The sequence below is a fragment of the Idiotropiscis lumnitzeri genome, chromosome 18, assembly GCF_059441095.1.
Source record: "Idiotropiscis lumnitzeri isolate Australia: NSW breed Sydney's pygmy pipehorse chromosome 18, RoL_Ilum_1.0, whole genome shotgun sequence".
NCBI classification, from domain to species: domain Eukaryota; kingdom Metazoa; phylum Chordata; class Actinopteri; order Syngnathiformes; family Syngnathidae; genus Idiotropiscis; species Idiotropiscis lumnitzeri.
Window position 1 is genome coordinate 195,743 of NC_142408.1, and position 27,626 is coordinate 223,368.

At 42.8% G+C, this 27,626-nt stretch overlaps 2 protein-coding genes across 9 annotated transcripts; one reads left to right on the top strand and one right to left on the bottom strand.

The window, feature by feature from the left end:
• On the bottom strand, window positions 1–12,813 carry antxr1b (ANTXR cell adhesion molecule 1b). The gene is made up of 18 exons (XM_088280563.1): window positions 12,449–12,813; window positions 11,149–11,220; window positions 10,998–11,069; window positions 10,831–10,912; window positions 10,710–10,743; window positions 9,876–9,955; window positions 9,183–9,251; window positions 9,031–9,111; window positions 8,892–8,952; window positions 8,580–8,678; window positions 7,290–7,359; window positions 7,132–7,210; window positions 6,428–6,523; window positions 5,845–5,889; window positions 5,455–5,547; window positions 3,589–3,753; window positions 2,716–2,796; window positions 1–710 (listed from the first exon to the last, which is right to left on the bottom strand). Exons 1-18 carry the CDS (start codon window positions 12,601–12,603, stop codon window positions 414–416), a joined length of 1,731 nt encoding a protein of 576 aa, XP_088136689.1. The 5' UTR covers window positions 12,604–12,813; the 3' UTR covers window positions 1–413.
• Window positions 2,043–27,389, top strand: LOC148318755 (bone morphogenetic protein 1-like). 8 transcript variants are annotated; one of them, XM_088280555.1, is made up of 25 exons: window positions 2,043–2,146; window positions 2,255–2,363; window positions 6,431–6,526; window positions 9,217–9,424; window positions 11,417–11,591; window positions 15,163–15,284; window positions 17,689–17,783; window positions 19,774–19,872; window positions 20,440–20,577; window positions 20,647–20,764; window positions 20,877–21,055; window positions 21,133–21,238; window positions 21,911–22,035; window positions 22,131–22,246; window positions 22,367–22,658; window positions 22,727–22,872; window positions 23,217–23,412; window positions 23,482–23,607; window positions 24,272–24,432; window positions 24,496–24,676; window positions 24,838–24,963; window positions 25,435–25,562; window positions 25,642–25,855; window positions 25,942–26,192; window positions 27,036–27,389. In XM_088280555.1, the coding sequence occupies exons 7-25, from the start codon at window positions 17,705–17,707 to the stop codon at window positions 27,168–27,170; spliced, it is 2,916 nt and encodes a 971-aa protein (XP_088136681.1). In that variant the 5' UTR covers window positions 2,043–2,146; window positions 2,255–2,363; window positions 6,431–6,526; window positions 9,217–9,424; window positions 11,417–11,591; window positions 15,163–15,284; window positions 17,689–17,704; the 3' UTR covers window positions 27,171–27,389. The 8 variants fall into 8 exon arrangements, with proteins under 8 accessions (XP_088136681.1, XP_088136682.1, XP_088136683.1 ...); XM_088280556.1 differs by having other exon boundaries at window positions 9,217–9,398; XM_088280557.1 differs by lacking the exon at window positions 6,431–6,526.
• Window positions 27,390–27,626: the final 237 nt, after the last annotated feature.

Here is a 27,626-nt window from a genome sequence, read left to right on the forward strand (position 1 = left end):
ACCACAAGTTTTCATCACAAACTTTAAATCAATCTACTGCTAGATGACAAAATGGAGTTAGTCCGCTTTAGCTGTGTAAGCTGTATTTTGAAACCCACAATGTTGTTGTTTTGAAATAAAAAACTAAAATACAAGTCAACCAGCACCATGGAAGACATTGTGTTGGCCTACTTTACTGTATATATTCTTTTCATTACACAGCAATGCAAAGCAAGATCATCTTAAACCGTACAAAGCGATTATATCGGAGCTAAAAATAAATACAGCGCAACGTACTTCATCTCATCTAATCTCATCATGAAAAACGATTCATTGCACATCAGCCCCTGTAAGACAAAAAAAAAAGTACAAATGTTTTCCCGGTTCAGATGAAGGGGGAAGAGTGCTCGGGTTTCCGTCGGACTCGGGATGCGTCAGTTGTCCTCGTGGCTGGGGCGTGGCGGTGGGCGGGATGGAGGCGGGGCTCTACAGGGCGGCAGTGAGGCGGGGGGCAGCGTTCTGCAGGGAGGGGGCGTGTAGGTGGGCGGCGGTGGCGAGTGAGGCAGGGGGGGCAGCGTGGCGGTGGGCGAGGGGGGCAAGTCCGACATGTTGGCCGAGGGTCGTCGTTGGGGGTTGTAGGGAAGCGTGTAGATATGCGTGGAGGGGTGCTTGGAGATGCGGTAGCGAAGAGTCGGGTAAGATCTGCTTCGTGTGAAGTTGATACACTTGCCCTTGAATCACAACGGTTGCACAATTATTGATCTGATGGATAGATATGATTTTAGTTTTTATTATAAATAAGCGCTTTGATTTAATAGGTTGGGCTTGTGCTAAAATAAAGACAAATGAAGTACGAATGAAAATAAAAGATGGTTTATCTTCAAATATTTTCCAAACGTTTGCCACACTTAGTTGAGTTCTCCATGCTCCTTGTGAGTGTTCTCATTTTGTATTTGGGGGCGTTTGAATATTTCTACCAGTCAATAAAGTGCATGGCCAACTGTGAGACAACAGTAAAAGAGTTGAAAAGAAAATGTGCACACTCATGCAGGAGCTGATGTCAGCCACAGCTGACGCCAACATGCCATCTGATGGTCATCTTTCGTGAGTGGGCCTGGAATGTGGCTGCTGCCATCAATGGGGTCTTCGCAATATATAAGCAGACAAGAAGCAGCTGCTGCTTGACTTGTTCCAAGCACGCCAGCGCAGCGGCTGGCAGCATGTGCTGGCCTTTCGAAACTCGTGGAAAATGCCTTCGTGAGTGAGTGAGTGAGCGAGCGAGCATCACAGAAGAAGAAAACATTCCTGCCAGCTCCGCCAGGCTGACGCTGGGCGCTGCAGGAGCCGCTTGTTTAATGCCTTCTGCAGACTAAAGTGCTCCTGAAGAAAATCATTAGGCTAATGTTTTTTGTTTTTTTGCTGTTGGCCTTGTTAAATAACATGCTCTCTATTAATTCGCTGTTAGCAGATTAATGGTAACATGCTGTCAGATTTCTTTCCAGGAGTCACAGTTTGCTGATTAGTGAGTGTGCAGTTGAACCTCCGTGGTGCATTTTATTGTCCCGCTTGGATTTGTTTGGATTTCATAACGGACTTTCCCATCGGGAAAGAAATAAAAAGAATGTGTTTTAGCGTCAAGATGACGATCAATTCTTTCCTCTTGTTGTACAAGTACAGTATTTTCAAAGTAACATTATGAAATAATTTAACCACGGTAAATGGAAAAAGAGGTTTAAACTTAATGGCAAAGGTGGTCCATCACAGAATGCGCTCAAATTTCTTCTACATTCTTAACTGCTGTAACTGTCAATGTCACCGATTTGACTGTTATGGAAATGTGTTTTTTTTTAAACGAAATAGATTGGAATTAATTTAGTTAAAAGTTAAATATATAGGATGGCAACTATAAGAGAATAAGAAATGTAAACAAATTATATAAATATACAATTGTTGTAAAACATTTACTAAATCATTTGAGTTGTGTTATTTAATAACATTGATGTGTAGGTGATTTTATTTTGAAAGTTTATGATCACATGACTTAAGTCGGTTTCGAGAGTACTGTGGAATTCTGGGAGTTTGTCGAGACGCGGGAAGATTTACGAAAGCACAAGTGGACCGTATAACAGCAGAGCGATATATACACTGTGTTCAGGAGGCGCACACGGTAATTGCGCCTTTCTTCATTTTTACTTTGTTTATTGATTACATTTGGTGTGATATTTTGTACATTGTATTGGCCTCAAGGACTCATTCGGCCTGTATGTATTTGTAGTTTCGCGGTGTCACGTGATTTCCTAACGTCATCAGCGGAAAAGGAGAAAGAAAAAAGGAAAATCTGGACATCAATCTGAATCGTGGCCTTTTTGCTGGACAGGTGCCATGTAAGTGTCATAAAAAAAATGTTATATAAACGCTAATGTGGAACAAATACAAGGTTGACAAACCTTAAAAAGTGATGACGTACTATAAATGTTGGTGTATTAGTCCGAGTGGCCAGTTTTAATTTTCCAAAGAAAATCTGTAAATCAACAACTCATCTCCCGCCATCACAAAAAAGTTTGAAAATTGTTTCTCAAATCCAGCAGATGGTTCCAAAGCATGACATGAAGCGTGTCAAGTCACTTCAACAGCAGTTCAAACCGTTTAGTGTCAATTTAGAGTTAAATTTTTTGCCATTCTACTTGTTTTTTGTTTCCTTTCTGAACTTACGTCGATGTTGACATATTGCCTCACCTTGTCTCCAGGATGAGGTCGCATGACAGACACTCTGTCGTATCCTCTTCTCAGGAAAACCCACAGAGCGTCCAGTTTGCCCTGTACAAAGATGACACAAATTTCAGTCAACTCAAAAAGTTTATTAAGTGCTTTGAAAACAATCCTTTAAATCAAACTGTTATGACTTTGAGTCCGTCTGCCATCTGCTCCACTTTTCTTTTTTCGTTTTCATTCCAAATGTCCCACCTGGCAAATTCTGACAGTTGGAGACTAAAATACAAGAAATGTTTTTTTTTTTTTTTTTCGATATAATGACACCTGCTGAAAAAGATTCCAGAATTCAAGACTGAGTGTCTGTTTCTTATTACAACCGACTGATAAGTTAGAAAGGACGCAGCAGCATTGAACTATTTCCTGGCAACTCAAAAACTTTTGCTATTGATTAAACGGCATCACAATTCTTTTCAGTTCAATATGTGATATTTCTTTCTTTTACCATCTGCCATTAAAAAAAAAGGAAGAAGAAATCAATATATGTCTGCGTAGCCGTTCGTGTCTTACTTGCAGCAAGCTTCTTGTGTGCTTTTGGGTGGCACACAATAACCCCACCAGTAAAGAAGTTGGCAGCCTTTGCCATGAATCTGAAAATGCACTCTTGGAACAATTTATTGGAGGACATGTGCCCAATGAGATCCGGCATCAAATGTTCTGCTTTTTAGTTGTGGATGAAACGTATTCTTTCATCTTTCAAAATGTTTCTGATTGTAATGTGGTGGTGCATCCTTTTGAAAGCCATTCTTTCACGACTAGGCAAATGACATTTTGCTCATTTGCTCGGATAGCGAATGTTGGGAAAGTACGTTTGACAGCGTTTTGAGATGACGAGAGCACCTTGATGGGGGAATACCACTTGCGCGGGTGAACATGTCTCTTCATGTGGTACCGCGGCCGCGATGGAGGTGGCTCGGGTTCCTCTTCGGGCATCACAACTCGAGCGTTTTTGGCTTTTTCCAGCTTTGCTCCCTCCTCGGTGGAGCCCTTATCACCCCAACGGACCTGAAATAGACAAAAGTCAAACTTTTGGCTCGATGGAATTTAGCGATTTGAACAGAAGAGGCCCAAGATGTCACTTTCTGGAATTAATAAGTGTCTTTACATTAGCGTATGCTGGCAAAAACATTTATGCCGGTCACGACCATTTAATCAATTGTACTGCGAATGCATTTTGAAGCCGCCAGACCATTTCCTCAACGACAATAAATTCTGTTCCTCTGGTTATATTCACCTTTTTCCTACTTGCCTTTGCTGGCATCCTTCCGTGGTATCATCACAAAAATGCCAACTAAATAGCAAAACAATTCATTAGTTAATACTTAAGATGTTCCCTGAGCTAAAAACAAAAAATCTCAATTATCCAAGATGCTTATTGTTAGAATCATTGTGCGCAACTTTCTACTCATGAACATTTGAACAAAACGCAAGAATTGAATACTGCAATTTTTTTCCCAAGCGATAGAAAAGAAGGATGCAGCTCAAATGGAAGGTGAAAGCGGTGACGCTGACATGTAGTCTCGTACAGCTGCCGCAGACAAGTCATGAAAGCTTTCAAGCTAAGACGCGCATAGTTTCCATGGCTCTGTTTGCGAGCTTCCAGGAGGCTGCACCCCTCGCGTGCTTTCCTGCTATCTCCTTGACTTTCATCATGGACGACAGATGTGAAACGCGAACCCACTTAGCCTTTTGGCCACGTTCATTTGTGTGGCAATGAAGTGAAAGCTGAGCTCTCAGCTTTTATAAAGCACACTCAGTCTTCTTGACCTCACTGCATGTGCGCTTCATCTTCCTTTCAAACGGGAGAGGAGGTAAACGCTGACAGATGCTGTGGCTGAGAAAGAATGCCAAGGACAGAAATTAATTTAAGAGTGCAACGCTTGTTAATAGGTCAAGACGTTTTATAGCAAAAAAAATAAAAACATTGATATTTTGTACAAGTGCCCCCTAGTGGCTGTGAGCAGCATAAGGATGACATTCGAGCGATCCGATTGGATGTTTTGTGATGTTCTGGCAACGTTGTGACATGGTTGCATCTCTGTCAATAATCATGCCTTTCCGTTCCGTTTTGGATTTTGGAAGCAGAGCACGTTTGGATGGACTCGTATGTCCAGAGTGAGGCTGATTTGGGGCTTTTGTGTTTAAAACAAGTGAGGAAAACTTTGGCGAGCTTGTGAATGCAGTTGCTCTAGAAATTGTCCGTGAATGCTGACGAGCTGAGACTGAACCGTGAAATGTTGAAATGTAGAACGGAAGCTTGGAAAAATTTGAATATGCTGAATTATATGAAGAGTATGGAAAGTGCAAAATGAGCGGAACGCTTGGAATGAGTTGAGATATCTGAAAGAATGAGGTCCATTTTCAAAATGTCTCCATTAATTTGGGAATCATCCCAAGGAAAATGTGGAAAAAGTGCACTTGGAATGTGGGAGGGAAAAATGTGCCAATATGTTCCTGAGCCGGTGGAACATTTTGACGTTGAGAAATTGGGAAGGACATTTACACTCCTTGTAAACTGTCAACATTCATTCGGGAAATTTGTCATGACAATTTTGTCCTGAATGAGCTGAATATTTTTAAAAAAAATTTTGAAGTCGGAACATGTCATCAGCATTCACGTCATCAGTTGTCTCTCGTTTTCCAAAACAATTTGGATTGATGCGACATCAACGCTTTTGCTTTGCGACGGCAACCCATTTCGTTTACCTCCATCCTTTTAATGCCGCCAACTCCTCGGCCGCCGTAGTATGAGGCATCCACGGTGGGCCATCTTTTTGGGTGAAAATCGTCCTCGTCGTCCTAGACCACATTGAAAATTTCACTCGGGTTGCACAATGTGAGTGGCTCAGCAGAGTTAAAGTTCAAATTCCGTAATGTCCAACACATTTTCACAATTGGAATTTTCTCCTTTTGTCTGCTTGGCAGCAGGATTGAGCTAAACTCAAGAATCCATTTTCCACCGCTCATTTTTTTCTTCAGTAACTTCTCATTGACTAATTGGGATTAATTCTATCTTAACCAGTTGTGCAATTGACAAGTTAATTTTGTGAGTACAGGAAATGTTGTTTTTTTTTTTTTTTTTTTTAAATCACTTACAGAGAAGTCGTCTTCTGTCGGCGGTGGAGGAGGCTCATGAATGACCTGCAGGCCAATCAAAAAAAGGCTGTTAAAGATTTTTTTTTTTTCAAATACAGTCCAATAATATAATGTTGTTGCATGTTATAAAAGTAGAAGGGAATTTCGCTTTACGACCGCAACATCACCCAAATTTGTGCGCTAGTTGGAATGCGCTGTCCTCTATTGCGGTTGTTTTTTCATGATTTCGTTTGACAGATTGGGTCCAACGTTGCAAAACAGTCTTAAGAAAATGCCGCCAGGACTCAGGACTCTCGTCGCAACATCTTGACCCTAAAGCGCTTTTCTGTATATCTTTATGTTGTGGGTTTTAGCTTGTCTGCTTCAACTGTGTTGTGTTTGCAATGTTTTGTGCTCCATATTGTTGCGCTTTACTTTAAACGCTACCTGGCCGGCACTTTTAAATTGCCGTCCTTAACTTGGTAGCGATGGCGTGCCAAAATAAACAACAAAACAATGACTAATCGAAGCAAACTAATTCGTAAAGTCGTAGTTCCATGAAATATTAGTATTTGCTGTAAGTAAAGTAAGTACATGATCTTACCAGCGTGCAGCAGAGAGGCCAAAACCACCAGAGCAGAAGAAAGATGAGCAGGAACAGCAGGATGAGGAGCGCGATGGCCACCAACGTGCCATCAGACTGGTAAGGAAAACGTTCATTTTGGTTTTAGTGAGCTGTTCAACTCATCGTCTTTTCCCAGAGATAACTTTGGCATTTGGCTCTTCCTGTTTCTTGAAATCCATCCTTTCTTGTCTGCGGCGGGTCGGCGCTAAAGTCATGTGTATAATTGATCACAGAAACGCACACCCAAAATTTACACTTGGTGTCTGCGACGGATGAAAATGTTTCTTCATTCGAATTGGCGCTCACGGGACAGCGAAGACAGCCTGAGCCAGAATAGCAACTTTTTTCCCCTCCCCCTTTAAAGGGGTGAAAATTGCATTTCGCTTGTTGGCTGTGAAGCAAGTCCCATTTTTAAAGGGTGTGTGTACTAAAATTAACTTTAAGATAACATGTTTGAATGTTTTTCTTGATCAAACTTGCTGGTGAAATGCGGTAATATAAAACAGAACGGGAACAATATGTGTGACAGATGTTTTTCATAGCTTTTTTTTTTTGATGATGAGCGGAAGCAAAATGGAACAGAAGAGTCTCTCAGAGGCGCGTGCAGTGATGTATCGTTCCGGTGTCATTTGCATTTTAAAAGGCTCATTTTGCCACTTTCTTCTCGTCTTTTACATACTCACACACGTGACGGCGGTAATTGTGACGGAGCTGGATATGAAACTGAGGCCGTTGTTCATGCTGACGTGAAGCGTGGCGGCCCTGCACAGAAAAGCCAGCACGTCAATCCGATTCATGACATTTCCCGACAACTTAGGAACGATCGCTCCTTTTCACTTACGTTCCTTCTTTTTCCAAAACGGGAGCTGGGCACAGCAGGTAGGTGTCTCTCACCACCAAAGGTCTTTTCACTGCGCAATGACAAGTGCAGTGTGTGTTATCCTAATACGGCATCCAACTCCTTTTTTTAAAATAACAAACACGTCAAGAGGTCCCAGGGTTTGAATCCCAACTCGGACCAGCTTTTGGTCCATCCCGCCGCTTCCTCCAAGGCAGCTGGGAAAGTCTCCAGCTCGCCCAACAACCTAATGAGGACACGTATAGTACAAATGCTGAAAATATTTTTTCCTCTCAATTCATCTCCCTTTGCTGCAAAAGAACATTTCTCTTGAATTTGACCCACAAACCCGAATTGCAAGGATCCCAGCAACTTCTCAAAAGATGATGCGATACACTTCTTAAATCATGAAGCCTCAGCACATTTTTGGGGGGACTAAATACCTGCACTTCCTCACTTGCAAGTGAGGAAAGAGGCCAATGAGCGGGGCCGCGGTTTATTTACGCTGGCCGCCGTGGCGAGTGTCAAATGTGTGCGCAAAGACGCTGCTGCTCCTCCATGGGATCCGCGGTCCCTTCTCGGACATCTGAGAAGGCTTGAGCGTTATACCGGCTGAGCCCAAAAAGAGTGTGCTGATGTGGTCTTCTTTGAGGCGGGGGGGAGAAGTTGGAATGACTGCGAGCCAAAGCATCAGCGTGGCTTCAATGAAAGTTTTTGGCTGCAGAATGTTATTTGAAAACCGGTTTTATTGATTCAAATCGATGAATACCTTCGGGAGTTTGAGTTTTTCACTCCTCTTCTATCATCCTAAAGTCGGGGACAGTCTTTCTTATCTTTCTGACACACTTTTGTCTGTCCATTCCACACTTTGACACCGTACTTCACATTTTCTTCCTTTGTTTCCAACCACAACAACGACATGCCGTAGTCCCATAAAGTGTTTTCACTTATTTTATATGCTCAGTTACGTCTGCATAATAAAGACACAAGCGACTTGAAAGCATCTCGCCAAACTCCTGGCAAATCTGTCTGCCTCTTCTTAAGCTCTTTTTTTTTACCAGCCACTTTCCCCGACAATTTATGCTGGGAACTTTGGCTTGGATCATCATGGCGGGGATTTATAGAAGAACTGTTGAATAGGCGTCTTAATTCACAAGTTGGTTTTTTTTCACACTGGAAATTTTGCGTTTTTATGTCGCCCTGCGTCTCCTTAAATGTTCCTGAAGCTAAAAGGTAATCAAAATATTTGACACATTCCAGATGTCAGTTGGATTGTTTGGGGTGGGTACTTACTAAAAGTTGCCGTTTCATTGATACGGAAGCTGCAGAGGACTTTCTGAACGTCACGGGCATGAAAGAAGCCATTTCCTCTGATTACCACCTGGAAAGATTCTGAAGTAGCATTGAAGTGATTTACTTGCTCGGGTACCGATTTATTCAACCCGGTCAAAGCGGACGTGGTTTTCATCATCATCTTGCGAATTTGTTCAATTCACGCAAACTCTGGTAAAACAGATTTCGAATGAAAATGCACTTTGTGCATATCCAGACGACGGGAACAATATTTGTGAATCGTGAAATGCAAAAACAAAATTGGAGCGTTACCTCCTGCGCAGATGCTCGACGGCTCAACGGCCAGAATCTCAATGCACGACCGCTTTAGGATCTATAGAATTTATAAAACGGATCAAATAACACATTTTGACACACCGCAGAATGAGAGAATCTTGGACATGATTTCTACCGAGTCAATGACCACGTGCAGCGCGTGAAAGCCGTCCGTCACAGGGAAGACGTGGTCCTCGCTGTCGGCAATGGTTGACAGCTGTGAAAAGATTGTTATCGTCTTCTTGCTGTCACACTTTTTCACGCGTCATCGGGTCCGGACTCGTTCACCTGGGTCTCATTGAAGTCTTTCACTCCCACACAGTAAACGGTGGCACCCAACTGGCGCGCTCTGCTCGCCTGAGTTGGAAGACGATAAACATCAAGAACGGGTGGACATGAGAGCTCGGCTCACTCATCGTGCAGCTGCCGTCTCGTGGAGTGCAACGACGCCTCTTCAGTGACGGAACGCGCCTGTGGCACATCACTAAACACACTTGGCCACAAGTGAGTGACGGGTGACACGCATACAGGTAACGTGTGTGTGTGTGTGTGTGAGAGCATTTTGGTAGTGTGCATGAGGGAAAATAATATCTGTATTATGTGTGGGATGCACCTTTCCATTGTGTGAGTCAGCGTTTCAGGAGTATATGAGAATGGAAGCAAACATTCAGGCGTGCGAAAAGTTTCAGAAGTGTACCCTGGATGAACCAAAAATAATTCAGGAGTGTGTGAGCATGTCAGTAGTGAACGTGAGAGTGTTGGAGCTAACAGTTAGCTTAGCTTCTTCTGGTTCTTGTTCATTGTATTTCCCAGCAGTTTGGAATTAGTATAAAAGTGCACTTCGACCAACGTCGTGCGAGGGTTTACTCACATTTTAAACTTGGGTTAAAAATCGGCACACATGTACCGCACGTTACGACTTTGCTAAGAATAGACAGAGCAGATTGTTGACTGTTTGTCTTTATATTATAAGTTTCTTGCCTCTCTTTGCGCCAGATCGAACTGATTTTCCCTCAATTCACCATCCGTCAAAGCAATTATAACGCTGGCTGTCCGGTAGCCTGGAGGCAGAAAGAAATCGGAGATTAGGACGACAATCAAATCATACGGTTCATCCAGAGCTGGGCAATCTGTCCCGAGGGCGGAACGGTCGGGGGTGACAATTTTTTCGAATAAGGCCGGAAGCCTACTGGGGTAGCAGCCGGAGGGCCGGGGGACTGACTGGCAAAAAAGGGTCAAGTGCCCAGCTCTGTGTTGACCTTAAAAAAAATCCAAATTGAATTGTGTACATTGAACACATTTGTTGCCACTGATTTTTTTTTTTCCGCCCTTGTGTCGCTAAATAGCACATGCCATATTTGAGTGCATTAAGTTTGAAGCAATCAGAGCTGAATTAAAGCAGTCAGGGACCACATCACACCCCGCCACCTCCCCACTAAACTGCGTCACTCACAAAATCATGATATCAATCTTTCTCTCTCTTCATTTGTTCATCGGCGTAACAATATGTCATCATGCAGCTCAGGTACTGTCATACTCACTGCTTTTCTTTTGATCATCTTTAATTTCATTGATACAGCGTTAGCAATATACTATCATGTTTCCTGACTCGTGACGACATTTCAGATAAGTTGCCGCAGTAGCAAAAAAAAAAAACAAACAAAACAAAAAAAAAACACGCAGGTAGCTTTGTTTTCAGGTTGCTTTAGCTTCAGTTGATGGTTCTGCCAGATGGCTGAACTTTGTTGCAATGGATTGATGCGACGACTCAGCAGGAAAAGTCCATGGTTAAGTGTGAAAAAAAGCAAAGCTCACCATCCCCTGTGCCGTAGTAAATTTGCTCACTGGCCTGAAAGAAAAGTCGGCGGGAATGCATTTCAGCACATCCAAAAAGGATTGTTTTACCTGTTGCAAAAAAAAAAAAAGGATGACTCACCTTTGACAAACCAAGGTGCATGTACGTGTCGCCGCCCGGCTGGACCATGCTGAGCTTCTCCAACCCGGTGCGTATTTGCTCTCTGGATGGAAAAAAAAAAAAAAGGAGAGAAAGTAGGAACTAAAACAAGACGGAAGTCAACACGATGAAGTCCGTAAAAGTGGCACCTGTCTTCTGTCAGCGCCATGACAATTCGTCCTTCTGTTGAGAAGACGATGAAAGACATCCGAAGCTGAGGACTGACCGTAAGAAAGACGGTTAACCACCATCAGCTCATTCCCGCTCTCGTTTAATCGGAACAAAGTTTGTGTCGCCTACCTGATAAACTTGGAAGCCAGGTGGTCCACAAAGTAATAAATTTCATTCCAGTAATGTTGCACACTGCCTGATCTGAAAATCAAACCGAGATATCCAACATTATTAAGATGTTACGGTTGATATACCTTTAGGAGGACATTCCACACCTTCGAAAAAGTTCAGGCATGGAGGTTCTTGTGCACAGTCAAGTATTACATTTTTTTAGGTGATACTAAAGTGTAAAAAGATCGCACCAGTTCCTAATTTTGATTTTGATTCTTTTTGTCAGAAAACACAAGACAAGAACGAGAGTGAATGAAGAGAAGCCTCCGCGAGCGTCTTTCCGCTTCTGTTTTCATTTATCATCCTGTGATGTGAGCGCCGTGAGAGCCAAACGCTCTTTGGAACAGCTGGCGCTCATGGAGAAAGGGTTCGCCGGGACAAAGACAAAGGCTGCAGCTGCCGTAAGTGACGCGTGGCTGCAGTTTGGCAACACAAATCCCTGCGGTGTGTTTTAGGCTCACATAAGCGTCTTTGATTGTCTGCTTTCGGTGGCGAGACTCGTGTCCTCAAATGGCGGCTTTTATTTGTTAAACTGAGGAGTGTTTATTTAATGCTTGCGTAAAGTGAGGCACGACACGTCAAAGAGTTCTAACATCTGAACTTTTTTTTTTTTTCCTGGGTTGATCAGTCACATAAGGATTTGCAACCCTAAATATTGACCGTATTCCCTTTTAATCTTCACACACCCTCCACCTCAACATCATCGTTTTTAAAACGCATCAGATAATGCGGCCTCTGCTGATGTTCATCAATAGATTGGTTGACAATTGTGTCCTCATTTTTAAGTATTTGCTTATCTCTAATATGTTTCTGACCTAAATCAACAAAAGTGACAATGTTGTCGCATGATTTGAGACAACCTGCTTAAGTTCATCCTGACATTTTAATGGACAGTGAAACTGAATACCTGTCAGGGCGCTGCCTCTTGGTTTTAAACATTGCCAATTAAAACTCGTTCACGACCAACCCAGATAAAATGAATGCACTTTTTGGCTTCTTAAAAATGCTGCTAACTCATGCACATTTTTTTTCCACATTGATTTTGACGACTAAATCTGCAACTGAATACAAAGATGCGTCCCTCCATTTGTCGCATTTTGTTCTGGCTTTTAATAATACAAATTGTCATCGATGAAGTTGCACGCGGCGACACTTGTTAGTTGCTTGAATCATGTCACAGCAGCAGACTAGAAGCACACAAATGCCCCTCCCATGCATTGTTTGCATCCCATCAATAAGTAAAAACGGAAGCACTCACTTGTCTAAAACAAAGTACAGGTCAAATCCTCCGTAGCAGGATGAGCCGTCTCGTCTCCCATCGTCGCTCTGTCCCGCCGTGCCGACCACGAGCACCGCCGCAACAATCCCCACTTCCACGCCAAGCAGGACCTGCCTGCACCAGCGCCGGGACATTCCTCGAAAGTTAAAAGAAAGCCACGTCCAATATATGACTTTAGAAGAAAGTAAACATGAGTGCACTCGAGGTTTGGTCCTTCAGCTTCAATCAGCAGTCAGCACGGACGCAAGCCGTCATGCTGTGAAAGTATCAAAGCGTCTGGAGTCAGACTCTCATCTCCTCAGCAACAGATGTGAGCGGGAAGAAGGGGGAGTGAAAACTCGGCCGTCCTTCCTTCTCTCCACGCACGATCCTGTCAACAAATGAGCGCCATAACCTCACGCCATGTTACATAATGCATAACTCTCACACGTATTTCAGCATCTAATAAGAATAACGAAACAGCTTTGTGGGGTTTTTTTTTATTGCAGAGGGGTCCTAAGTTTATGAGTTATGATTATGAAGATTTGAGAAGCAAGCGATTGAGGAATTACTGTTTTCATTAGTAGCAATATTGGCTACATAATTATGGCCCGGAAGTGCTTTTCATGCTAATATTTACATTAATGATATTTTGTGCGGTTCTGAATGGCACACAAACTACTTTGGACAGAGGCATGAGAATAAGTTGTGACACGGCGTAAAGAATTCACAACAAGTTTTTAAACGGTTTTATCTTCGTGGCCTAGATGTTATTTTCTTACACATTTATTGCATGACTTTACGCCTGTATTATTTTGGTTCGTGACAGACTGCGACGCATTCTGACTTGACGTCCAAATCTGATGTCGCCGTCGTCTACAGTACAGCACAAAGTGATTCCTAACCTATGAGGGTAGAAGTTCCGTTGGGAAATGTACACTTTCAATTCATTTGTGTGAAAATTTATACTTTGTTTTCATAATTATTTCTTCATTCATTCGTCATGCCAGTTGCTTACAGTGACCGGCAGAACAAGTAAAAGTACTTCCATTCGATGGTCGAAGGTACATTATACAAAAGAGACAAACACTTGTGTGTGTGTGTGTGTGTGTGTGTAACCTGTTCACATTCAAACAACAGAATAATCCATGGATTCTTGTGTGGCTATCAACTGTGCGCTCAGTTCGACGCCCAAATTTCAAACCTTTCCTCCTGTAAAATTGGACCATGAGCTCATTAAATGTTCTGCATTTTTGCACTGGACTTGAGTTCTTTTCTGCAGGATGTCTCAACTCAACTTTAGCCATTAGTGCCACTTAGTGGTGAACACGTAAATTTAAATTTATAGCGCAACCTTATTGGTCGGTTCATATGTATCAGAAACGTTGAGTGGTTTGTAAAAGAATAGATCTTGACAGTTTGAAGTTGAATAGTTTTGTGCATTTTCGTGACATATGTCGATTCATCCATTCCAAATGGTTGCTCCTGTGGAGCCAGAAGCCAAATCCTTTAACAGTTTTATCCAAATCGCAAGTTGGTAGCCGGGAGTCACTAAGTATTTTTTATTTATTTTTTTGGGGGGTGCAAGTGGGCAAGTACCTGCGCTAATATTGTCTGAAGCAATTGCCTCCATAAATCCAAGCCAAGCGCATATCACGGTTAAATAGTTTTTTTTAATTTGATCAGACAAACGGAGGTTATTTTATACAACATCTTTTAGACGTGCAACTGGCGTTTTCTTCTGGGAGCTTTAAAAAGGCCTCTCGATCACCGATCACTTTCAGGTGACATCACTTTCGGGCATTTTTAAAGCTTTCGAAGAAGACGCCAGTTGCCTGTCGAAAGCAGTAGCGGTAAAAAAAAAAATAATAATAATTTTAAAAAAGCCTCTGAATAAAAAAAAAAATCAAATATTTAACATAAAGAGGACAATTTGAAATGTTTTGACTACATTTAATGGTTATTGAAACAGACATTTAAAGGTAATTTCCCCACCAAATTGACCATAAACACGTTTTCCAAAAAACATGCACTACAACCAGGCTAGCTAGCTTTATGCTAACCGCACGACGTCAGCGACGTCCGCGTTGATTTTCAGCACCATATTTTATATTGCACGGTGGGAGCACATTTTCTGGTGGTCATGTTGATTTTTGGCTCATTTCTCATAGCTTACAACACTTGATGAACAAACCATTTACATTTCAGTTAATTACCTGCTTTGTTGATGCTGTTACATCTGGCTCTCGTCTGAAATTGTCCTACCAAAAGGTAAAAAGTTTAATTAAGATAAAAAAAATAAAATAATAATAATTACTCAGTTAGCACAGGGGAAAATCCACACAAAAAGAGCATACACAGCAAGTGAAATACAATTAAAAACCGATGTGTATTCCGCAGCTCAACATCTGTTTACATCTCTAGTCGTTGTTCCATGACTTTGGGGAAAAACATGTTAATGATCGTGTTGAAACTATTTGCTTTCAAATGCTACCGTTTTGCTTCTACAGTAAGCTACCATTCAGTGTCCATATTGAAGATGTTTTTCTGCAGTATGATTCATACAAGGTTTGTCAGAAAGGTTCCAGGACTGGGCTCTCAATAGAAAGTCTGAGCATCTGACAGTTCCTGGCCAAGAAGAACATTGTTGTGTTGGAGTAACCTCTCTAGTCCTCCAAAGTTGCTCTGCGTCATTATTTTTTTTCTCTTTCCAGCACTCAAGCTCATTAAGAGGACGCAATTTGAAGATGTGGACAACATCCAGTTGGCTGTGAGTGTGACGACAGAGCTGTAGAGGATACCGGAAGAATCCTTACATGAGTGTATGAAGGCACTGGTAAGTTAAGATTAGAATTAGAAATCCCTTTATTGTCATTGTACTCAAGTGTGCAACGAGATTAGAGATGTGACATATACTGTATTTTTTGTGACGTCAGTCATGGAACTTTCCTGACACACCTTGGATAGTTTATGGCTTCATTTAACTGTATCTTTATACTTGTGCCGGCTTTGATGTATAGAGTTACACTACAACAGCAGTAAGCACACACATTTTTTTTTCCTCGCCATGTGTGGAGTTGGTCACTTTTGAAAAAAATTGGTTTAGATGTTAAAATTGGTATCGGCTATGTGCAACTGCTTAAATGTGTACTGACGGTCTTGGCATCCAAGAGTTAATCATCATCTCAGGGATATCCCAAATAGGCCAAAATATTAATTTGTCAATTATAGAGTCTCAAGCTGTTTTGGGGTTCCTTTCCACTCGTGACTTCCTGTAAGTTCCAACACACAGCCCCACTCTTCTCCACAGTAGTTGCCTGGAGACTGGAGGTCACTGAGGCCAGGCTGAAGCAGTGGTGGGTGCCTGTAAAAATGCCTCTGGCTTCAAAAGTGCACTGCTGAGTTGACACTCACTTATACTCACCATTTGCATGAGTGAATTCACTGAAAATAAATGACCCATTACTTTTTAAAAAATGTTTGGGGTCATTGTGACCTTCGACCATCTCGGCACATTGCAAATGCAATATTTAAAAGGAAAGCCCAATGAGCTGCTCTGCTTGTCTAAAGCGACATGTTGTCTTTATTCATGCAGGCTGTGTGATCAGAATAGCGGAAATAAAATGTTCATCACCCAGATGCACAGCCAATAGAAGATACCAAAATGCTGGTACAATTTGGAGTTCATCCAAAATGTCAAAACTAATGATGGTGTTTAAATCATCATCATATTTGACATCAACAGATTTCATTAGACTTCAGCACGGAGAGTAAACAACAAATTGACTCCATCGCTGTGTTTTTCTTTGTCTTTGTCTTTTTTTGTGTGCCTTCCGATATCATCGCAGAAGGACTACCAGTGATGACAAAGAAACCATGTGATGATAACCATAGAACGAGAAATAGATTGGGAAAAGGAAGTGTCATGGGAAAGTATCTGGTTGCTTTCTAAAATATACAGTAATGGATACACTTAATTCAAATGCAAATTATTTTGTCCATTACATCAATACCAATAAATAGTTCAGAAAGAATTAATCGAATAACTTCAATAATTTGGTTTTAAAAAAAAAAAAAGAAGAATGTCCAAAATCTGGGGTAAAAGATCATAAGGTTCAATCTGCCCACTGCAAAGAGGAACTAACATACCAAAACAGCACGTCAGGTATCGATCTTAAGTAATGTAGTATACGCTACCGCACTAATCAGAATGGATTGTAAAGTCAAAGATAGACACAGCCAAGCACTTTGTTGAACAAACAAAGTAAAGCGCTCCCCAAAACAAATCGACACTTGCTGGCTCCCATATCACTCACCAGGCTACTCCCCACCTTTTAAAGCCACACACATTCAAAGTCATCAATATTATAATGTGAGGATCGCAAAGCCGAATGGACAATAATTCCGGAACCTCACGTGCACGTTTTGTTGTTTCGTAATGCCAAAACTTAATTTTAATCTGATGATATGATTAAATGCTGGTCTAATCGGTAGAGTAATCTTTTCTAAAACAATTAAATAGCTGCAGCCCAAGACTATAAAAGTGTCACCAGGTGACAGTATTGCCCTTTTCCTTCTCTATTATGTTTGTCAGGTATCCTGAAAGTGTGATCAGTTTTACTTTTTTAATATTATTATACTGTACTTCTCTCGTTTTTTTTAACAGCCCCAGCACAGTTAAAATGTGACTGATAAAGTCACCTGGACATTTAAGACATTGTCACCCTTTAAGGAAACAAACAATTTATTTATTTTTTTTTTACAAAAATCGTTATTTTCCATATTGTCAAAGTAGTGCAGTATTGTGCCTCAGTCCGAATTAGACGTTGAGTCTCCACACACATTTCCTTTTTAAACTGCAGGGGAAATTTTGTGGACACCAAATTGAATGTTTTATTTGGTATTTTGCTCCTATAATGTAATTGTGACGAAACACTTGAATCTTTGGTTGTAAAATCTGCTTACATGTCATCAGATGTGCGTTTTGCAATGAAGGGTGGCGTGTGTGTGCGTGCGTGTATGCGTGTGTGTGTGTGTATATTTGTGCATGTGCACTCGGTCCTGAATGTCCACTAATCTCTGCAGCAGAATGGAGACCTGAAAGAGAAAAAAAACCACAGCTCTTTTAAAAATCACACTGTCGAGGAACCACCGTCCGCAATCTACATTTTATTTTATTTCTGCTTGATTTTTCATTTTGAAATCATGCTCTTTGCTTCTGCATACCTATTTTTGTTAAGTTTGCGGCTCTCCCAAATGGCTGGTTGGGAGTACGCAGAAGCAAAACTTCAATCCGTGGATGATGACATTGACTACAAGGATCCCTGCAAAGCTGGTAATGGCATTCCATCTCCTCTTTGAGTGCACTATGTATTTTATTTTATTTATTCTTTTCTTAATAAAGTCGAGTATGTTGCAAAAAGCTTGGCATTTCAAAGTTGTAGCCTTCTGCTGGGTGTAGAAACTACTACTACTAATAATAAATATCAACTAATTTCTGTCGTTGCGGAGACATTATCTACCTCGATTAGGTTCACCTCGTCAAAATCTCGTGAGTTCCTCTGCAAGAGCTGTATCACAAGTATTGCTTTTACCAAAATTAGAACGCAGAGTTTGGATTAATTCGGATAATATTTAGGACGCAAATCTCAAGTCAGAATTAAAAGTTAGCACTCCCTGCTGCAAAACTTTGCATGCATAAAAATAATCCAGTTGCTATTTGAAATGAAGATGAAAACACTGTAACAGGTTTTCCATTTAGTTTTCTATCCATGGGTTCACTGGCCGTTACTGATCCTGTTTTCAATCGCAGGTGCTTTCTATGTGATTAATCAGATCTCCAAAATCAAAATGGCATGCTCCTTTTTTTGATTTCCACACTCTAATATTGCTGCTGGCGTAATGAATAGTTCTCCAATGTGTGATTCATGAAAGTTCTCATGTTCTAAATATTGATTAGTCCTCCTCCCAGCTGACATATACACTGGCGTTCCATCTTTATGGTTTTAACTCCGTCGAAGAATGTTCTTTTGTTACCCGTGGGGGGTTTGAGGCGTAAACAACGATGCATGTCTGCCTCCTCTCACTTAACAAAAGATTCTGTCCGAAATGCAACCATTCGGGGTTCGTGTGCGCATTCTTGCTCTTGTTCGCTTCAGCCTGTGGAAGTGGAGAATCGATTTGGGATTTTGTGGAGGTGATCACATGAGCTCACTTTTGATGTCCGTAAATCCAAACTATGGTGCAGAACGCGTTTCTACTTTCACTGGTCGAAGTGAACAAGAGTAGTCATGTGCATTTGCATTTTGGTGGCGATCGCTCGCCAACTGATAATTTGAGCAATATTACCTCGCTGCGCTGACACCGGAAACAAGCTGAGCTTGAAAGGGGGTGCGCCAATTTGTTGTAAATCTCATCAAAAAAAGAAAAAAAAACCTTCAATCATTATAGTCTTTTTGGGGGAAGCTTTCTTTGTACTGATGCCATTTTTACATGCAAACCTATTAAATAAGTGCCAATGTTAACGTGAGTGAAGTATTATCGACCATTTTCAGGTCTAATAGGCCAAGAAATTAATTAGTCAATTACAGAGTCTGAAGTTGTTGTCGGGTTCCTTCCCAATGGCGACTTCCTGTCCAATCCAAAACACACCAGCACTCTTCTCCGCTGTAGTTGCCAGGAGACTGGAGGTCGCTCAGGCCAAACTGGAGCAGCGGTGGGTGCCTGTAAAACTCCCTCTGGCTTCAAGGCATGGGGCGCACGCTGATGGATTGAAAAAAATCATTTACATGGAACATTTGCATGAGTGAATTCACTTCCAAAAAAAAAGAAGTCCATTATGTCCTTTCATTGTGGCGTTCCGCCTTCCCAAAGGTTATTTGAACTCTCACTGCAAACGGACGATTGGTATTACTAAAGCAACATGACGTCTTTATTCTTTCAGGGTGTGTGGTCACATTAGTGGAAATAAATGTTAATCTCACAGAGTGCACATACACTCACTGAACCTTCTGATGGAGCCAAGTGCACAATCTGAAAGCTGTTTAAGAAATTCTTAACTTACAAACATGATATGCAAATTCTAAGTGACATTCAGAAAATAGCATATGCACTCAACTCCAGAGTCCCGTGTGTGTGTGTGTGTGTGTGTGTGTGTGTGTGTTAAGCCATTACATCGGCATCATGATGAAAAATGAGTAAAAAATAGAGAACCACCTCCTCCTTTGGTGGTCCACAAAAGTGAAGGACTTTCCTGCTGTAAGACATGAAATTGAAGTTTCTGCTATGTCGGGCTGTCGTATCATTTGTAAATCTATCCTCTACAGTTGCCTTTTTGGGAGACATTGCTTTGGATGAAGATGAACTCCTCATGTTTCAAGACTCCCTCAAAACAGAACGAGCACAACTAAATAAAACAGCATCAGGTATTAGAACATTTTGGGCCGTACCAATACCACACTACTATTCGTTTGTAGTCTTCTAGGCAGTCATGTGGCGATACTTGAAGGACATGGATGACTACACTTTTAGGCGACAGCAAGTTATGCTTCGCAAAATGGAGGTTGCCATCCCGTAAACGAGTTTTCCACCGCGTTATCGGCTCCTCTCTGCGCTTTATGTATGGCGCCCCCTAGTGTTCGGACTAGAACGCCACACAACTGAAATGCCTTGCAGGCTACATTTAAGTGTAATGTGTGGCAAGTCTGCTTAAAAAAAAATAAAAAATGTTTATGTAAAAGGTTTTATACTTGAGTGAAACTTATGCCACATGCAAAAAAAGAGTTTTGTAACTTTTAATAATTATTGGTTAAAATAAAAAGCATTTTCATAACATTGCATAACAATTCTCAGTACTCAAATGTAAGTACTTGTACTTGATGTCAACAAAGTGGTTTCGGTGCATCGCTAGTAATATCTTTTGTTTGACTGCAAATTTATTTCCCGGCTGTGCACAAATTACTTTCACATTGTCTCCGCTTCCATTGAGACAGCCACAAGGAAGAGAGCAGCAGTTCGGCAGAGCTACCGTCGTCATAACAGTGGCCGGAGAAGGAGGGCTGCCACCTCCAGATCGGAGCGGATTTGGCCCGACGGCCTGATACCATATCTGATCAGCGGTAATTTCAGCGGTGAGTTTGGGCTGAAGATGGCCGGCACATCTTGAAGCAGTCAAACTGTGATTGAGAATTCCTTTGCAGGTAGTCAGCGGGCTGTTTTCCGTCAGGCCATGCGTCATTGGGAGAAGCACACTTGTGTCACGTTCATGGAGAGGACGACTGAAGAGAGCTACATTGTCTTCTCATACAGACCTTGCGGGTGAACCGGATGACCTCTTACTAATCAAAGTGAAAAGCGGGCCAAGTTTTTGCTCTTTAAATGTTTGCAAAACAGAGGCTGAGGCCCTGAACGAGCCTGTCTCCCCCTGCAGGTGTTGTTCTTATGTGGGAAGGAGAGGCGGCGGTCCTCAGGCCATCTCTATCGGGAAAAACTGTGATAAGTTTGGCATCGTGGTACATGAACTTGGCCACGTGATCGGTTTCTGGCATGAACACACGAGACCGGACCGAGACGAGCACGTGAGCATCAACCGAGACAACATTCAGCAAGGTACTAAATGAAGGTTGGAATGGAACTCTAGATCCGCATGTTCCCGATATGTCCACTGACCGTCTGCGCATCAACAGGACAGGAGTACAACTTCCTGAAAATGGAACCGGGCGAGGTTGACTCACTTGGTGAGGCGTACGACTTTGGCAGTGTCATGCATTACGCCAAGAATACGTTCTCAAGGTTTGCCTCCAATTCTGCTGACACATGCTGCAATGCAGCGGTTGTCAAAGTTTTTACACAAATCATCACCTCGAAAATATTTAGCTCCCGTGTGCCACCAGAATGGCCAACTTTAAAAGACAGTGGCATAGTAGGCCTAATTGTTCATCCATCATTTAGAGGCTCTTCAACATTGCGCACGGTTCGAGCAGCTCGACTGCTCAGATCTTTGCTAGCCTCACATTGCCCAAGTACAGTTTTGATCTTCATAGCCAATTTCCACTCCTTTCACATCTGTCCAGTTTGTGTGTGTGTTTTTTTTTGTTTTTTTTCCCCCCTGTTGTTTCCTGTTGTGTCGTGAGTCCTGTAGGGCAGCCAGGCTGAATAAAAGCACTTCATTGCAGGCTTTGTTCGATAATTTGAGCTGGAGTGGCCATTTTTACCTCCGGCATTCAGGGGCGCGCTCCACTGAACTGGCTGGCAAAGGCCAAAAGCCTCCATTCAGAGCCCGGTGTTTGCACATGCCTGCCATTCATGGGTGCGTCACCATGGCAACCACACGTGTGAGCCCAGAACCCACTGAGAGATTATCAAAAACTCAACACGGGTTTTCTGCATAGAAAGGCGCTCATCAGTCTTTTGGTTTGAATCGTGTAATTATTCACTCTTGATGTTTTTGTTTTTTTGTCACAGAAGCGTTTTGTTGGACACAATCCTGCCTCGTTATGATGTTAACGGAGTGCGACCCGCTATTGGACAGAGGCTCAAGCTTAGTAAAGGGGACATCACACAAGCACGAAAACTCTACAAATGCGCAAGTGAGATTCATTTGTTGTGCTTTTTAAAATCTATTTAATTTTTTTTTTTTTTTTGACATTCATACGTTTACATTCATGTTTTGTGCTTATGACAGAATGCGGGGAGACTTTGCAAGACAGTGCTGGAAACTTCTCCTCCCCTGATTTCCCCAACGGCTACTCTGCAGATGTTCATTGTGTGTGGAAGATCTCTGTCACGCCAGGAGAAAAAGTTACAAGAATAATTTGAATTTGGCTTTTGAATCGGATGCGTCAAGCATGAATTTGTCATTGTTTTTACTTCCATAAGAGGGAGACATTACACATTCCCCTGCCTGTTCTTCTCTTTTAGATTGTTCTGAATTTCACTGCCATGGATGTGTTCAAGAGTCCGCTGTGCTGGTATGACTTTGTGGAGGTTCGAGATGGCTTCTGGAAAAAAGCTCCATTGAGAGGTTTCGAACTGCAAAGAAGGCTTTGGATGAACCTGACTCATTTTCAAAAAGTAATGCCGTATGCTCTGTCAGGTCGTTTATGCGGAGACGCAGTCCCTGATGTCATCGTCTCAAGTGACAGTCAACTTTGGATCGAGTTTCGGAGCAGCGGTAGCTGGGTGGGAAAAGGCTTCTCGGCCGTCTACGAAGGTACACGACGGGGCCGCACTCGTCATCCTTGATGAGGTTGAAATGTCACGTGGCACCCGTCTGTGCAGCCGTCTGCGGCGGGGAGGTGGAGCGCGACAGCGGGCACATTCAGTCCCCCAATTATCCCGACGACTACCACACCAACAAAATGTGTGTGTGGAAGGTCACCGTGGCAGAAGGTTATGAAGTGGGTCTCGCCTTCCACTCGTTTGAGGTAAAATGCAAAGATCGACTTTTCTACAAAAGTGAGGCCATTTCATTGAGTTTTAAAAGTGATTCGGTTTGACGTGAAAGGACGAACACACGAGAGATCAGCATTTCGGGTTTTATTTACGTGGATTTATTTATTAGTTAGAAAATAACATCACATGACCAAATGTATGGGAGGAGCCGATAGACGTGAAATAGAAACAAGTTAAAAAAAAAAAAAAAAGTTCAATCCTTTGCTTGAAATCACAGCATCAAAATGGCGACCTTTCGCTGCAGCCTCTCTTTAGAAGGTAAAAATGTCTTTAAGTCTGCTGTTATGCAGCGCCTCCTTTTGCATCGTTGCTGCAGCTCGAGACTCACGACAGCTGCGCCTACGACTATGTGGAAGTGAGGGACGGAGGCTCGGCTCGCAGCCCGCTGCTCGGCCGCTTCTGCGGCGACGACAAACCAGACGACATCAAAAGCAGCACCAACCAACTGTGGCTCCAGTTTGTGTCTGACGTCTCGGTCAACAAGGCCGGGTTCTCTGCCAGTTTCTTGAAAGGTCTGTGGCGCCCATGACATTCGTTGCTGTTTCTTTTTCCCTTTTGCAAAACTGACGTTCACTTTTCAGAGATGGATGAGTGTTCTGAAGCCGATCACGGCGGCTGTGAACAGCACTGTCTGAACACTCTGGGCAGCTACAGATGTGCCTGTGATCCCGGATACGAACTGGCCACCGACGGGTCAAGCTGTGAGAGTAAGCACTGGGCTTCAGTTAATCTCAGATGACACCAAACATGCAGAAAATCACAAAGCTACCACAAATAGACCATGCAACTTTCAAGTATGATTTCAATCGCACCAAGTCTTAGGTTTTTTTAAAAACGGTTGAATGCTTTCTTTAGGTCAGTCGACAACAAAGATATGGTAGTTAGAGTTCAATTCTGACCTGTGTAGTCTCCGGTGGCTTGCCGTGCCGTTCTGAGGGAGAAGCCTAGCAAATAGAATAGAAAATAATTTTCTGGCCATGTTGGTGATGTCGTGGTTCGCATAGCTGCCCTGCAAGCATTTGACCCGCGTTCAATTCCCGGCCAACGCGACTTCATTCTAAGTTTCTTTCCTGGGGTTTGATAGTGGTTTATCTTAAAACATAAAAACTAACAACGATACCCCAAAAAATTGGCGCAGTTCAGCAAGTTTTGCAGCATGAAAACGGTGCGATATTCTCCACCAGCGGGAATTATTTTCTCATCAAAACCTGGTCATGGTCCTTTTTCAGCCATTTTGTCCAATGATTTGAGCGTAGTCATCTTTTCTTTGCAGCAGTATCAGACAAACTCAACCACCTCAATATTCCGTACTGCTGCATCCACGTGTCACCTTTTCATATTTCTAAAAATAACCGTTCCTTCCGCCAGCAGCAGCCTGCGGCGGCTTTATCACTAAGATGAACGGCTCCCTCAGCACCCCCGGGTGGCCGAAAGAATACCCACCCAACAAAAACTGCGTGTGGCAGCTGGTGGCGCCCATCCAATACCGCATCACGCTAGTGTTTGACGTGTTTGAGACCGAAGGCAACGACGTAAGTGGAAACTAGATGACACGTGTGACGATGCACGCCGCAATTTAACGTTGCCGCCATCAGGTGTGTAAATACGATTACGTGGAGGTACGCAGTGGCGCCGGCGCCGACTCCAAGCTTCATGGCAAGTTCTGCGGAGCGGAGAAACCGGAGGCCATCGCCTCGCTGCGCAACAACCTGAGGGTTGAGTTCAAGTCCGACAACACCGTCTCCAAAAGAGGATTCAAGGCTCGCTTTTTCGCTGGTAGACGCACACGTTTCGTGGGCGCACTATTCAAAGATGTGGCCAGATTGATCTGAAACTGCCAATTTGATTGTCATTTCAAACTTTTACCGTCATGTCCGGCCTCAATTTATTTTGCACGTGGTCTTACCGTATGTTAAGACGTTGTGCCGTGTTTGCAGATATGGACGAGTGCTCGCAAGAAAATGGCGGTTGCCAGCATGAGTGCGTGAACACCATGGGAAGCTACAGATGTCAGTGCCGCAGTGGCTACATGCTGCACGACAACAAGCATGACTGCAAGGAAGGTGCATGCTTGTGTCTTTAAATACCCAAAAAAAAAAAAAAAAAATCATGGCAATTTTCTGTGATCTTTGCTCCACATTTTAGTTATACTGTGTGATCAAATGAAAAAAAGAATCTGGCCTTTGTTTAAAGGTGGTTCTGGATCGCTTTCGTGGAAATGCATACGGGCTCGTTCGCAGGCGTTTCCAGAAACAATGAGATAACTGAAGATTTCTTTGTTTTACTTTGCGTTTGATTTGCGAGCCGGCGCTCCCAACAACTTTCCATATTTTGTCCCCTTCAAAATAAACTAAAATGACTTTAACACTCTTATTGTAAAATCTTCAGTGATTTTTTGAAGAAAACCAAAAACACTTCCTTTGACATCTGGCCTACGCCAATGCTGCTAAGTTTAGGAGAAGAGGAAATAATGCAGCCTCCAAATGACGCAGTTTACATTGTGTTGTTGTGAAATGTTGTCTGCCTTTTTCCAGCGGGCTGCGATCTCGTGGTCAACGGTGCCTCGGCCACCTTCAGCAGCCCCAACTGGCCTGAGAAGTACCCCAGCAAGAAGGCCTGCACGTGGACTCTGTCCACCACTTCGGGCCATCGGATCAAACTTGTAAGCAAAAATTCTTCTCAGAAGTAACCGTGTTGTCCTTTCACGCTGTGCTTTTTCACTCTCCTCACAAATAATTCAGGCCTTTGATGACATTGACATGGAAGCTCACCTGGAGTGCGCTTACGACCATCTGGAAATCTTTGACGGGACCGATGTCCATGCTCCAAGATTGGGTCGCTTCTGTGGCACCAAGAAGCCTTCTCCCGTCATCTCCAGCGACAACAAAATGTTCTTGCGTTTCTTCTCGGACAACTCGGTGCAGAAGAGAGGCTTTCAGGCCTCGTTCACAGCAGGTGATGGAATGCCATCAAGTGTCTTTGGATCGCTTTTTTTTTGCAAGGCTCCTTTTTTTCACGCTGTAATTTTGTGGTCCTTGCAGAATGCGGAGGAAGCTTTCGCGCTGAGGTCAAGACGAATGACTTGTACTCGCATGCGCAGTTCGGAGACAACAACTATCCTGCGGGATCTGATTGTTTCTGGGTCATCTCTGCTGAGAAGGGTTACGGCGTCGAGATTCTCTTTCAAGTGTTTGAAATCGAAGAGGAGCCCGACTGCGGGTACGATTATGTCGAACTCTACGACGGAGCTGACATCAAATCGCCGAGGCTGGGGCGATTCTGCGGATCGGGGGTAAACAAACGCTAAAAATAAAACGGCCACACACTGTTTAGCTTCAAATAGTAGCCTTCGTTGTGTATATGCATTCTGAAGAATAAACACGGTGCCTCAATTAGGACTGTCACGGTTGAACGGAACTAAAATGAAGCGTTGCAAAATAAAATAACAATAATAAATCACAATTGGTCACTTGTCCCCTGCACACCAAGCGACTGAGCGCTGAACATCTACCAATGGGCAGCAGCGAAAAAACGCTGACCCTGTATTGAACTGGTGTTAAACTCAAGGTCTGGGGACCAGATCGGGGCCCACCACATCATTTTCTGTGGCCTGCAAAAACAATTCACGTGCCAAAATATCAAATTGTCATGTTTTGAAAACTCATAAAATCCACACCAAGTCAGCCAAGTGAACCATTACACCGTCAGTGAAACCAAATACCAGTAAATGCCTCTCTGCAAATAAATGTCGCACGAGTGGCGCTATGAGGTAACTCTTTCCACCAAACGGTACAGCCCATGAGAGCTGGGTTGTGAGAAATATTTGGCTCGCTATAAAGTAGAACAAGATACAGACAAGTGCAAATATGTCTCCTTCCATTAGCTTCAAGTGCCTCAGTCATACACGGACTGCTTTGGATTTCCGTTCAGTTCCTATCAGCAAGTCACGATGATCCATGAACAATGAATAGACGCCAGCACGTCACGTCTACTTAGCCGGACATAAAAAAAAGCATCCTCGTTGTGCCGTCTGCAGTGGACTGCAGTAAAATAATTTCAGCTGCCACCATATTTGCCAGCACAGGATTTTCTTCAAATTCTTATTTTGTTTTTGCGTATTTTTCTTCCCCCTCAGGCCCCAGAGGAGACCTACTCGGCTGGAGATGCCCTGGTTTTAAAATTTCACACGGATGACAGCATCAGTAAAAAAGGTTTTCACCTGCACTACACCAGCACAAAATTCCAGGACACTCTACATGTGAGTAAGTGACTCTCCAAAACTCTAAATCCAGACTTACACGCAAACATTTTGCCTGCCGCACCCATTCCAACGAGCAGCAGACGAGTGGAATCATACCGCAAACCCGCAAATGTACCACTCACATCTGTTCGAGTGAAGCCAAGCAGACAAATTACAGATTTAGACTTTGGATGAGCACTCAGGACGAGTTTTCAAATAAGATTTTGGGGGGGTTGCCTCATCCAGCCTGTCATGACCTTTTGTAGTCCGGCAAGGATTTCAAATGCAGATGGAGTGGAAAAACATGAGCTACTTTTACACCAGCTAATGAGGTGAAATGCAAGAGCAGTATCACCCAATATGAGAATCAACTTTCTGGATGATGCAGTCAACATTGGGAATTCCATATCATTGAGTTGCCATGAATTGCATTGGATCTTTTTTAATTGAATTGCTTCCGGTAGCGTCACTGAGTGTATTCCGTTT

Bases quoted from the DNA above. Each gene is read 5' to 3' on its own strand.
- LOC148318755 (XM_088280554.1), top strand. From the start codon at position 17,654: ATGCTCTTTGCTTCTGCATACCTATTTTTGTTAAGTTTGCGGCTCTCC. The intron at 20,765-20,876 runs GTGAACCGGATG...CTCCCCCTGCAG, and splicing joins TTCTCATACAGACCTTGCGG to GTGTTGTTCTTATGTGGGAA. The intron at 22,659-22,726 runs GTACACGACGGG...CCGTCTGTGCAG, and splicing joins CTTCTCGGCCGTCTACGAAG to CCGTCTGCGGCGGGGAGGTG.
- antxr1b (XM_088280563.1), bottom strand. From the start codon at position 12,603: ATGTCCCGGCGCTGGTGCAGGCAGGTCCTGCTTGGCGTGGAAGTGGGG. The intron at 11,221-12,448 runs GTGAGTGCTTCC...TTTGATTTTCAG, and splicing joins CTGTACTTTGTTTTAGACAA to ATCAGGCAGTGTGCAACATT. The intron at 8,953-9,030 runs GTAGAAATCATG...TAAATTCTATAG, and splicing joins TGCACGTGGTCATTGACTCG to ATCCTAAAGCGGTCGTGCAT.